The 14,015-nt window shown below is 36.3% G+C and overlaps 1 protein-coding gene across 1 annotated transcript; it reads left to right on the top strand.

The window, feature by feature from the left end:
• Nucleotides 1–1,030: 1,030 nt before the first annotated feature.
• On the top strand, nt 1,031–2,836 carry LOC140155259 (galanin receptor type 1-like). The gene has a single exon (XM_072178019.1). It carries the CDS (start codon nt 1,442–1,444, stop codon nt 2,477–2,479), a length of 1,038 nt encoding a protein of 345 aa, XP_072034120.1. The 5' UTR covers nt 1,031–1,441; the 3' UTR covers nt 2,480–2,836.
• Nucleotides 2,837–14,015: the final 11,179 nt, after the last annotated feature.

Here is a 14,015-nt window from a genome sequence, read left to right as displayed (position 1 = left end):
AGCGTCTCAGTCATGTCAATCATTTGTTAATCTGTCTCGTTCAAGTGTTACTTATAGTTTCGCAGAATTAATCATCATACTAAATCAGCCTTACCTCTTTGTGAGTTATAGCTTTCTGGTTCTCTGATCAATCATCCATCTAAATAAATTCTTTTCATGACGCATGAATAATTTTAAAATCATTCTTCTGAACATTTTGATCTATGATACTAATAACGGTGCAAACATTTTACGATTTTTCGAATGATCAAATCGTTGGATGGGCCTTTAAACAAGCGCTTCTCGCCGAGCACGAGTAGTGATCAAGGAAAACTTGCTATGTCGCCTTCTGTGGCCACAATAAAACAGTACAGACGGTTTGTAGTTAGATTCTATTCGACAATATGACGTACAATCCTTTTATGTTAGCGGTACATCCTACCCGACGGTGAGTTCATAAACATGTAAACATATCAAGCAAATGCATGGATACATAAATAAACTGAAGTAGGCTAACGATTACAAGAAGAAGCTACCAGAGGTTTACAGAAGAGAGAAGTATTGACAAATGTTACATTTTGCATCGCAATATACAATGATTATACATATCCCATCAGGCACATCCATAATACACAATCAATTCTCATCAACACACCTCCACCAATATAACCCTACCCGAAATTATATTGATGTGGCTTTATATAAGTCCGATATCAAAAGACACATAACGTAATAAACTAAGCATTATATCAAAATGAGATATATTCTAATCATTAACTTTAAAGACAGTAACCAATTTGATTTACAATTATCGAAATCCAAATATCACCAGTTCCTAATTCAATTTTTAAGCTTGAAGGTCGCGTGGCGCATTAAATAAAACACGGCAAATCCAAGATGCTGTAAATGTTACCATAGCAACCTGAAGGTATATCAAGAATTTGATTGGTGCGTTTCCATTATAATTACAACCATATTCAGGTATATAACAAATCAAGGAGACGCAGTTAGACCACAATACTGGCTGCTTCTTCAGCAATATTATTTGAACGGCTGGTAGTCTGCAAATTGGACGCGCATTTAACCACATTTTACTGTTTATACAACACAGTTGTAATTTTCGTCACGGATATTATCCATGCATCATAACTTGGTGTTAAGTCAAGTTTGATATTATTTTAGGCGTTCCTTTCATTAGAAATTTCTATTGAATATTGGTGACGTACAAACATTACATCGGAGGGAAAGACGCAAAGAAAGTTAATTGCGCCCTGTTCAGGGCATACATGTGGAAGAAGAAAGTAAACATGAAATAAAAGAACTCAACCAAATGTACATATTAATGATACGCTTGACATTTATTTGCCAATTCTCGCAATCTGATAACCTTTAAGTGTGCTTGAAGTCCACTGATTGGTACTTATTATTTCGTGTCTACCTGACCACTGCGTCTGGACTAAAAATGTCTACCATTGATGCAAGCTATTACACTCCTCTTCTTACTACATCATCAACAGATACTTTATTCCCTACCGGGGAAACTCACTACGAGGTTTCAACTAAAGAAACGGTCCTGCGTATCATTTACGCCGTAATTGGCAGTTTGGGTATACTTGGAAACCTTACCGTTTGCACCGTTTTCATAATACGGCGGAAAGCCTTCAATTCCATCACCAACAAACTCATACTCAATCAGTCCTGTATCGATCTACTTAATTCTATTGTTTTTCTTACCTTACGATTTGGACCGAGGTATTTACCCCACAACAGCTTAGGTGAATTCTTGTGTCGCTTCTGGTACAATGAGTATGTTATGTGGGCTTTGTTTATTACATCCACTGTTAATCTCGTCTGTTTATCGTTAGAAAGGTATTTTGCTACATGTCATCCTGTTAAACATCGGACGTTATTCAGTAACAAAGTTCCAAAGATTGGTATCCCGTGTATTTGGCTCGCAGGATTTACGTACGAATTATATTGGGCGGCGGTCCCTGTCGACTATTCTTGTTATCCAGCTTGGGGCAGTAAGGGTGTCCAAATGTTCATGGGCATCTTACTCTTCATCTGTGGATATTTACTTCCCATATCAACTATGGCTTTTTCTTACGTAAGCATCATAATGATGCTCAGACGCCGCACGCAAGACCGACAAAAAGCCGCGGTTAGCGCTTTTCAGAAGGCTAAGAAAAACGTGACAATAACTTCGTGTTTGGTGTTTATATGTTACGTGGTTTGTTGGACACCAACAGAAATTACTTATCTTATGTACAATCTGGGCTATCCCTATGACTTTACTAGTACTGCACACGATGTATTCGTGGTTGTAGTACTCTGTAACATGATAACTAATCCGATCATATATGCATTTAAGTATCAGCATTTTCAGAAGCAATTTCAGAAAGTTTTTTGTGTATGTTGCCAGAATAAAGTTGGAGACTTGGGTACTGTAAGTGTGGTGGTTGATCCAGCTGGAGCAGACGCCAGCAGTGACATGGGATAAGAAAATATAAAGAAAGATTGTTTGCTTGTCCTCGTCTGACCGACCTTCCCACACGTTCCGACCCAATGCATAGCCAGGACTTTTTCGGAAGGGGGTGGGGTAAGGGGGACACGGCAACAAGTGTGACAAAAATGGTCAAAAATTGGCTAAAAAGTCAAAAAGGTTCTAAATGTCTTAAATATCTGGGCGGTCAACATCACACACTGGGGTATAAAGAGGGGAAACTCTTCACAGGGGCAGCTCCCCTTCCCTGGCTACGCCACATGTTCCGACCGACGAATATTTTTCATAGAAAACCTATTTTTATAATTTTGTTAAAAATCACGAATTATTTTTTTGAAAAAAGGTGTCTGACAAGACAAATTGTTGGAGAGCAAACAATCTTTTTACAAAAAATCAAGAAATTTCATCATTATCAAGACCAGTCAAAACACACGTTTCCGGCCGTTTCAACAACCATCGGTTGATTTCAACAACAGTGTTACTTTTTTTAATTACTGTGAGATCTTGATCATGCCCCGGATCCGGCAACCCTCAGAGTGTGAGCAGTACGATTCCCTGTGTCAAAGTCCTTGTGCAGCACAGAATCGTATAAATGTGAAAGTTGATAGGCCCTCATCTCTTTTTAGGAGTTGTTCGTCTGGATCCAGCATACTTCTTGTTTTGCTGTTCGTGTCCTTATTCATGATGTTGGCCCTCCCAGTTTAAGGCATGAATAGACCATAGCAACGTGATCAGAAAGCGCTGATGTGGTTTACTCAGTTACTGATTGTCTTCTGTTAGATCTGGTGCATTTTTGTTTAGATGTTTTTGGACAATATTGTCTCGAATTTTCTGCCGGTCTCTCCATTGTAGGATTTGTCACATGATTGACAAGGGATCTATATCCCTATGCTATGTACATACTCGACATGGGATCGCTCTTGTCGTTGGGAAAAATGGACGAAAAAGTTACGTTGAGTAAAATGGGGTCTTATATCAGTGACAACGTCGTGTTTTCACAAACGTCTCTGGACATGCTCTGTTATGTACAGCTATGTATTTCAAAAGATTCACATTAAGCAATCCTTTAACTCTGTATCTTGGAGTAATCTGTTTCTTGTGATGTCGAGTTCCTTCTTGGGCGATGAATACCACATCGGGTGTGGCAAACGCATCTCCTTCTTCTGTCATAACACTCTAACTCTGAGAGTTGCCGGATCAAGATCACACAGCAATTCAAAACAGCAACACTGCTGATAAAATCAACCGATGATTGATTACTGTTCATGAAACGTCCAGAAACGTGAGTTTTGATTGGTCTTGGTATGATGCCCCGATAAATGAATTCAAATTTGTTTTGCTATAAATACTACAGCTTACCATGCTTATTGCGGTCATCTCGGTGGCTATTTTTGAGACCATCTACATTATACAGCCAAATTCACCTATAGTGTACATGGAAACTGCTCATAAAGTGAGTAAGAGTAAAAATGGCTGAGTTATGTAACTCATGATATTAGTCATAGTGTAAAATGTATCTGTAAAATGTGTTTTGTATGCCACATATGTTTCTGAATCAGGAATATTTACCAGGTTTACTCTCAAAACCTTAACTGTGCTACGCAATTTTGTATTAAAAGTTGGTGGTCAGATTTTGCCATATTATGTTTAGTGCCTCTCATTAAGGGTACGCGAGGTATTGTTGGTCGAAGCAACCAGAAAGAAATTGATTTTCATTGTCTAAATCAAAATATAATTGAAAAATTACTCTTTGATGTTTTACAAAAGTTCATTCTACAAATCATATACTTTGAAAACTTATTATAGTTGACGTCCATGCCACTACATACTGGTATGCACTGTTAAAATGTCCATTTTATATACAAATTGTGTGGTTTTTTATATTTAACATATCTATAGCAGTGTGTAACGCTTCGTTTTTCTGAGATAGTCATCTAAGTATCTAAATATGCATATTTAATAACTATGTAAAAAATAAGAATATTAAGTAATAAGACGTTTTTAGAAAAAATGTATTTGTTTAAGACTATCCAGCATTTATAGCATAGATAGTAAAGCTGTCGTATAAGATTGGGTTGTTTGAACCCGTTATGCAATCAGCAGCCAAGTTACCTTAATCGGTACGGCCTTATTAAGTTCTAGACTCTGGTGCATTGGTTTATGGTGAAGCGAGTTCGAGCCCCAGCGCAGTCCCTATTTGTTGTCGTATTGAGCTAACTGCTTATTGTCTCTCAGGGATCTGGTCCTGTCTGCGATGGTTTAAGGGTAGACGAGGTATTGTTGGTCGAAGCAACCTAAAAATTTTCATTATCTAGATCAATATATTATTGAAAAATAACACCTTGATGTTTTGCAAAAGTTCATTCTGCAAATCTTATACTTTGTAAACATGCTTAATTTATTGTTGTTAATGAGTTATGTACGTTTTACAAAAGTGTTGTTGTTTCAGCCCTCTTTACAACGTAACTCAAGAACCGCAGCACGTATAAAAGTATATATGTGATATTTTAAATCTTCTACACACTCGCTATGAATTGAGCAATACAGTTTTTGCCAAAGCTCACTACCATTCGTAAGATGCTGTGAACTACCAAATCACAACAGTTTAAAATAATTAATAACCTTAATGTGATTGTGGCATGTATTATGATTTACGTTTACTAGCTGCAAGTCCCTGATTTTTACTAAATATTATAATTATGGTGTGTCTTGGGCCACAATGGTCAGCGAATTTCTGTAAAGTGTGCTGAGGCGTGTGGGTTTATGCCATTCGTACAGTGGACTATAATAAATCACTCCGCTTTTGTTAATAAGTCAAATTAGTAATTATTGAGCAAATCAGACCCGTTGTTCCAGGCAGATGCGAAATAGGTATAAAACACCAATAAGCATTGCGCAATTTATGAATGAGTAACATGAAAAATACAATCTTGTTTTGGAACAGACTAATTGTAAATAATCAATGAAGTAAGAAATAAAAGATAATCTTGGGAGAAATATACCACCTAAGATTCGTGTTGAATTATAAAAGTCTTCGTCTGAGTAACTTCATAAAAATGGACATTTTGTACAACTCTTGTATCAGGATTAAAGCGAGTCCCAGTTTCAGCATTAAGACAGTATCATTATCAGCGATTTGCTAAATCAGTAAAATCATCAGAAATCAGATGTTTGCATTTTTGTTAAGAGTATATATGCCTAGGAGCGCCTAGGTGCACTAACATACTCTGCGAGTGATAAGACCGGGGATCAAATACGAGTACAATGTGATATAGTCAATGTTGGGGGAGGGGTCTATCCGTACCAGGACACTTACAGCTACACGCTATAACAGTATGCACTAATTGAATGAAGCGTCACTGTTTTTCAGCTCTCTTTTGTCAATGTTTCGGAGTTTCTCCGGAGTTTAATTTGCATTATATAAATATTATTTACATCTCTGCAATAGAAAGAAGAAAGTAATAAATCACATCTACAAGTTACATTTGTCAACTAGTATTTTTGATTACCGGTCCTACCGACTCGCCACGTTAAATGCAATAATTTTGTTGACCCAATGAAGATACAGAATACAGAAATAATAACTTATCATGCTTTAATGGCCATCTTCGCGGCTATTTTGGACACCATCTACATAATTATGTGATGCGATCAAGCAAAATCAGTCGGAACTCGGAACTATTAAATTTTCAGTTTCTTATAGGATAGTAAAAACATTTACAAAGCTGCATTTTGCAGAAACACACATTGAAATTAAACGATCAGTTCCAAAGATATAAGCAAAATTAAAGAGTTTTCAAAACAATAGGAAACAAAAGGAAATATTCCTTTTGTTTGGCTATATCTCAAAATCAATATTTCCTAGTTCAGATTGATTTTGCTTGATCACGTCACATATGTATTTTGCAGAGAAGACAAGATAAAATGAAAATTTGCTGGAATCGTTTGAATTTGCTCCAAAACTGGGTATCAGCCGTAAAACTACAGGTTTATTGAAAAATGCAGTTTTAATTTTTTTTTTAAATACTTGTTGTACAGGGTGTCTCTGACAGAACTGTATCGTCGAAAACTGAATTTTTGCGTATTTTAAGGTTGGTCTGAACCTTGGAATTATGGAAACTTTCGGGCCTCATAACTTCTAAATTATAGGTCTAAAGTATATAAAAGTGTACATATTTAGAATGGCAAAGCCTTGATTAGTTCATCTGTGAGGTCAAATTTGGGCCAAAATGCCATTTTTGGCCAAAAATCCCGAAAATAACGGTTTTTGGCCCACTTCTTTTTCGTGCATCGTAACAAAAAAATTCTTAGGCCAACATTTTTTTTTTTATTAATTTTTAAAAACTAGATCAAAATATCTAGGACCCGTTTTTTCATTTTTTTGAATTTTGACCCATTTCACCAAAAATATTTGAAATTTGGGCAAAAATCTGGCTTTTTATGATTTTTTTGAAAAATCAACATTTTTTTATCACTTTTGGTGCAAATTTCTCAAAGTTGGTCGAAATTCAAAAAAATAAAAAACGGGTCCTAGATGTTTTTATCTAGTTTTTAAAAATGAATTTAAAACAAATTTTGACCCAAGAATGTTTTGGTTACGATGCACGAAAAAGAAGTGGGCCCAAAACCGTTATTTTGGGGATTTTGGGCCAAAAATGGCATTTTGGCCCAAATTTGACCTCACAGATGAACTTATCAAGTCTTTGCCATTCTAAATATGTATACTTTTATATACTTTAGACCAACAATGTAGAAGTTATGAGGCCCGAAAGTGTCCATAATTCCAGGGTTCAGGCCAACCTTAACACATAAACTAAACATAACTAATTAAAAGATGTAGTTGAGGAATATGTGACCCGTTCTGACAAAACCAGGAACAAGTCGCATTTTTGACATTTCATGATTTGAATACAAATGTAAGCATGGATCAATAAGCTTCAAAATGATACTAAAATTCCCTCATTTCAAATATTTAGTTTTGGTTTCTCCTTTGTTCAGAAACCAAAAATCAAGGGATTAAAAAGTAGAGCTGATCTGGTCTGCTATCATAACACTATTATGCTTGGAGGACACAGTATAGGGTATATAACCAGAAGTATACAATAGCATATTGTGCTAACATAATTATTATCATGATTGATATCGGAAATCTATCCCGCGGACGACAGTTGATGCTCTCTGTCGAAGGTAGGTGGCATATTACACTCACGAGTTCTAGGCCTAGAAATCATATACATGCGCGTATATTGAAGGATGGGGCGGGGTTGGGGATTTGTTTGTTTGTATGAAACATAAACGATGCATGGAGATGATTTGATTATGAATTAGTTTATTATCCCCGGAAGCACAACCCATACCTCTTTAAGAGGGGGGGGCTCCCTCCTATATAACCACCTCTTCCCTAAATTACCCCTTTCCCCTCCTCCTCCCCTACATTCGATATCTTCATCTCGAGCTCTCTTTCCCTTCTCTTTCATTTCCAATGCTCTCTCTCATCTGTTTCTCTCTCTCCCGGCCCATATCCCCCTTGCCCTCCAACAAAATCAACGCGTGAAATATAAGGTCATACAAAATTCACATGGAGATAGGAGGGACAGAAGATTAAAATCCCCTATAATAACACGCTAATTTGTCTAGGTTTGGACCGTGGATTTTCATGAACCTCAAGCGTGCGTCTCTTAATACGGACTAACCTAGGTAAACAAACACACAGACAGACAAAATGGTTTTCATAATCATGGAATGCATATAAATTGAAATTGCAGGCTATCACGGGAGCAAATTTTTAAAATTCACCTCATTTACCAATTGGGGATTTGGGCTACCAAATCGCTAGTCGGGCAATCTTCATGATCTTTGCTTTTCAATGGAAAATTGCCCTGGATGACAACAATGAAAATATCGACTATTTCTGCTGGTTGCGCACGAGATAAAAGCACCGAGTTTAACATTTTCAGAGCATGAAGGGAAAAAGGGTAAAATAAAAACGGAAATTCTGACAAAACTATAATATATAGACCCACACGATGTGCTTTACAGAGGTGGGAAATATCTTTCTTTAGCAAACTATATTAGTTTGAGACGCTAAAAAATCAATTCCGTAAAAAGCTCGCAGGCGAACTCAAGGCCTATAAAAATCAAAAATATCACACTAAAAGATACAATTTGATGCTTAATTTTAACACCAGGATTTTTAAAAAAATGTATATCCAAGCACCAAGTTTTTAACTGACATTACTGAAGAAAAAAAAATATTGCTTTATATTTGACCGAGAAAATTAATTTCATAGCAAAAAGGTGTATCTCTGAATTGTGCTGATTTTAACATGTATCGATCGACTTTTAGCGCGACTAAGCATTTCTAAAGAATCGGTTGTCCAGGTAGGTGACTGCATGCTCGATTTCTCTCCTCGTGAATATTGCACTGCGAAATTTAAACATTTCTTTTGTATACTTAGAGTAGGTAACTTCAAATCAAATAATTTTACGACTCACACCACTTGTAAGAAACTGAAACCAAAACCGAAACTGACTGACACAAATGTTCGGTTTTAAACAAAAGGTAGAAACAATGAGTTCGATATCTTATGATTCAAGTGGTTAGGCAGGACAATAGGAAACCACGTGACCAAAACCAAAACCAAAACTAAAACTATACATTTGAAATGAGGCATTGTATACATAGCATCAATACTTTTCAGGATATGGACAAGTTAAATAAATGATACCTTGATACTTTTGCAAAAATTGCTAGTCTGAGTATTGTGCTAATTAGTTTCCTGCCTTACACAGGATTGAATAGGAATAGGGATTATCATAGTTCAACTGTCAATTATTGTTTAAATGAACCTCGTCTTAATAAGTACTTTCAAGGATTTGAAAGTCCACTCAGTCTCAAGGTCAGATACCATGAAGTTAAGAATTCCAAAATTTGATTTTTTTTTATGGGAACGTCATTTTAAAGGCCTATAACTGAAAAACATGCCTGGCGACTTGTTCCGGGTTTTGTTGGAGTTGGTCACATATATCAGCTATCTCATACGCATTGAATTTTATTTAGCAACCGACCGCTCCATTATTGAAATAAAAGAACTACCTCATTTAAATCCGGAGTCAAATATCTATCAAAAGACGCCTCATACGCTGATGATTTAACACTTTACAGACCATCGATTGATATTTGAATCCGTGGAAAGGTTTGAAAATGAAGGGGTTTCGTAATTTTTTTCAAGAACGGTGTGGTCCATATATGGAAAGGTTTCTATACAAAAACGATTCTCTTATAAACCATCTTTGAAATGCCGTAACCAATCACGGCGAGCCTTTGCCCTGACGTCAGACGCGATTTAGTGTTTTTATCTCTGCTTTTCATTATAGCCCTAGCTGTGATGGTTTTATTGTGGTATAACAGTATAATGTAGCTTTATTTAGAAATCTCATTTAGAAACATTATCTACAATCCCATTTTTGATCCAAAACAGCTTTAAGACATTATTGATTTACCATTTGCAATGATTTGAGCTATTGTTAGCGGTGAAATATCATACAATTCTTTGTTTAACAAAGTGGGACAAAGGATACAAAACTGATTACACCAAGGAATGCGAAATGCAATTACCATTGAATCGATCCAGCAACTCAAAATTACAAAATTCGTATATAGATATAAAAATGATTTTCTCGTCTTGTAGCTGATTGCAAAACAAAAATGATAAAAGGGAAACAAATCAAACAATGACACCTCATTGTCAAACAAACATAATAAATGGTGGAGAAGGTACTGTCTGCAAATAAAAGTTGAAAACATGTTTTGCTGTATTTGTCATGATCATCATTAGTATTACTACGGGTTATTATAAATATTATACAAATCATGCCATGATTTTTGATAACAATCAAAAGTATTGATGATAAGTTACTATGAAACCCAACACTAAACCTGCCAATTTATGGAATTTAAAATGTACTTACCAGAATGAGATTAAAAAGTATACCAAATGATTGATAGTCGTTCTCCTGCGCTGTGCTTGGCGGTAGAAAACCCTATTTTTTGTGGTTAAAGTTGTTATTTTTTGCGTACAGGTATTGAGGACTAGGCTGAGGGGTTCACTTTATCAACAAGTTTAAATTTAGCCTAAGTACATAAAAAAACACCAATATCCTTTCATGCTCTTTTTTAGTCAATATCGTTTTGAGCCAGATAACCTTTTCATTTCGTTTCATTTCATTTTATTAGAAAAAGCATCGTGGCCCTAAGGCCAAATTTTTACATTAATTAAAATACATCAAAATATTACTAAATTACAAATACAAAATATATAAACAACAAATTTAAATTCAAATAATGCAAGACAAAAGATGAAAAATATTGCACATATAAAGCATAAATGGATATTGCTGCATATTAAAAACATCAGCATGCAGGTGTGAGTCGGTTCCGGGAGTCGGTGTGGGTGGAAAAGGGGTACACAGGTGAAGGGTGCAGGGGTGCACGCACCCCGATACACACACAACGGCATGCCAGCACACCCCATGTCAGCACACACCTGCACAATATACTCACACACACACTCACATACCAAATTCACACCACAGCCACACCACACATATCACTGGGCTCAAACAAACTCCAAAAACACCTGGTACTCCCTCGTGCTCCCACTCACACATACAAATAAAGAGATCATATGTGACCCGGCAGCACAAACGAGCCGTAAATTCCCTAAATTGTATTCTGAGTTATGGTGTAAAATTTGTACGAAGGTCGTATTCATCGGTCACTTAAGCTGGAGCGACATCTGTCTTATTTTGATAGTCACAACACCAATCAATAATCCTATTATTGAAGTGGATAATAAGCTTCTACCTTAGATGGCTATAGAACTTTTAATAGCTCTGGTCTTTGTATGCTTTTGCTAAATCCTTTTCAAGTGGTGGGTTATTTGTATAGGTATGCATAACCAACAATTAACAATGAGAGAACCTTCTTAAACCTCGTTGACTTGGGGATGATTTGAAATGACCGCCAATTATGACTGTTGCCAGCAATGTGGAAAAAGAGACACACATAGAAACGAAAAAAGCTATAATTTTGTTGAAGGAGCAAAGTTTAACTAACCATAACTCCGCTTCTGGATATCGTTTGAAGTCAAATGATATACCATTTTTAAGTTTATGATGTTTATTTTTAAACACGAAATAAAACAAAATTGACTGGGAGGAATTTACGGCTCATTCGCCGTGGACGGTCACATATATAGATTATATAAATAATGACACCTGCATATACATGTAATACATCAAAACTGTTTAAAAGCACTAAAAATGGCAAGTGCAAAAGGATAACTACTGATTCAATAAATTAATAAAATATGGTACTGGACAATTAGCAAACCTGGATGTTCTGACTGGAATTTTTGTTTTGATATTGCACTTGAATTGCGGAGATTTCTACCATGGGCTTCAAACCTAGTGGGGGGAATGAGATGACTAGTACGAGCATTGGTTGATAGCCCTTCTGTAAATGAATGACAGAGTAATTCTCTTCTGTTAGTTAAAAAATCAAGATTGCACGAAGTAATTGCATCATCATAAGATGTATAGTTCCAACCAAGTATTGTCCTACATGCCCGTTTTTGAATTCTTTCAATATCAGCAGATTGTCTTGATGTAATACTTGAGTGCCAAACCACAGCAGCATATTCGAGAACTGGTCTAAGGTAACTTTGAATAACAATGGTGAGATCATCTTGAGAGAGCCGAATTTTTTTAAAGTGCGAAGCATAAAAAGACGCCTATTGGCTCTGGTTAGCATATCATTAACCTGGGCGTCCCATTTAAGGTCATTTTGTTACCAGAGACCGAGCACTTTCGCTTTGTCAACATAAGGAAGAGGCTCATTACCAATTCTCACATCTGTGTGTAGTGGCTCTGATCTACCAAAATTAACAAGAAGAGCCTGGCATTTGGATGGGTTTAATTTAAGGCTATTGTTTTTGGCCCACTCAGTAAAATCATTCAAATCATCTTGAAGACAGCCTTTAACATTACGATGACGGTTCTCACCAAAGGTCATGTCATCAACGTATTTCCAGTATTGTGATTTGGCATCTGTGGCAGCATCATTAATAACAATTTGGAATCCAATAGGACCCAGGTTTGTGCCTTGAGGAACCCCCCTTTGACCGTAACATACTCAGATAAAGAATCATTGAATTTCACACACTGCTGCCTGTTGTGCAAAAAATCACAAATCCATGGCACAATGGTTCTTCTCACACCAACTTCGATCATTTTCTCAATTAACAAGGTGTGATTGATAAGATCGAACGCTTTTGAGAAATCTGTCAGAACCACTGTGCCAACGTTGTGATTTTTTTCCGCACCCTGGTGGAGAAAATGCATGAGATTAACTAAATAATGGCTGGTAGAAACTCCAGAAACATGCCAAACTGTTTGATGTCAATATAATTCTCAATGTCTTCCAAAATCCATTTACAGATAAAACCCTCAGCAATTTTGGAGAAAATTGAAGTGAGAGACACAGGCCTAAGTTTTTCAACATTAGGAGGGCTGGTCTTTGTTGATGTTATTTTGGATGCATGTTCCAAACACTCCAAAAAGAATGTGGCCATAAATTGTTGAAATATCTTTTGTTGATTCCAAATGATAATGTTATGGATTCTGGATTCGTGTAATTGCACAAAACATTACGACGCAGAGATTTCCCGTCTCATGCAATGTCAATATCGAATTAATGTCTGCATTTTTTGTTTGATGGCTTCTTCAAACGTCCGTGCTATTTATACGTAAAATGGTCATTCAATTTTTACAAATTGGGTTATTTTTATGTAAGCATTTTTGAGATATATGTTTCATATTCTACTTCTCCTTTTCATATAATCAACGGGGGATGAAAGTAACAGATCGCTAATTCGAGTCTCATTGGGCTGTTCCATTTAGAATCCACACTATCCCTGTGGAAGATTTGGGAAACATCTTCTACAGAGGGAGTATGAATTTCAAATGGAATGAATGCATTAGGCACCTCCATTTGAATTTCATACACCATCTAAGAAAGATTCAACCTGAATATTTCACAGAGGGAGGAAGAGATTCAAATAGAGGTGCCAATTAATGTGTTCATTCCATTTGAAATTAATACTCCACCTGTGGAAGATACTTCCCAAATCTTCCCCAGAGGTAGGCTGGATTTGAAATGGAACAGCCCATTGGAGCCCTGGAAACTATTTTTCTATAAATAATCTATAATTGAATTCCGATTCATGAAATCGTGAGTTGATACTAATAGATAATGCTCTTCATGCATATTTTTAATAACCTGCATAGCTTCAGAGAGCGCTAATAAATCAGAATTGTCTGGGTTCACCTAACTTAAGCCCGGCCCGACGCGACATCGCGTCAAGCTCCGCTTTTAATTACTCCGTTAATGGGGTGTAAAGAGAGGGGAACCGTGGTTTTTTAATCATTGTCATCAGACAAGAATATTGATATATCTTTCAACAAGATTGAA

The sequence above is a fragment of the Amphiura filiformis genome, chromosome 6 (genome assembly GCF_039555335.1).
Source record: "Amphiura filiformis chromosome 6, Afil_fr2py, whole genome shotgun sequence".
Classification (NCBI taxonomy): Eukaryota; Metazoa; Echinodermata; class Ophiuroidea; order Amphilepidida; family Amphiuridae; genus Amphiura; species Amphiura filiformis.
The sequence above is the reverse complement of the archived record's forward strand: the minus strand, read 5'-3'. Positions and strand labels throughout refer to the sequence as shown.

Coding starts and splice junctions, on each gene's coding strand:
- LOC140155259 (XM_072178019.1), top strand. CDS start 1,442: ATGTCTACCATTGATGCAAGCTATTACACTCCTCTTCTTACTACATCA.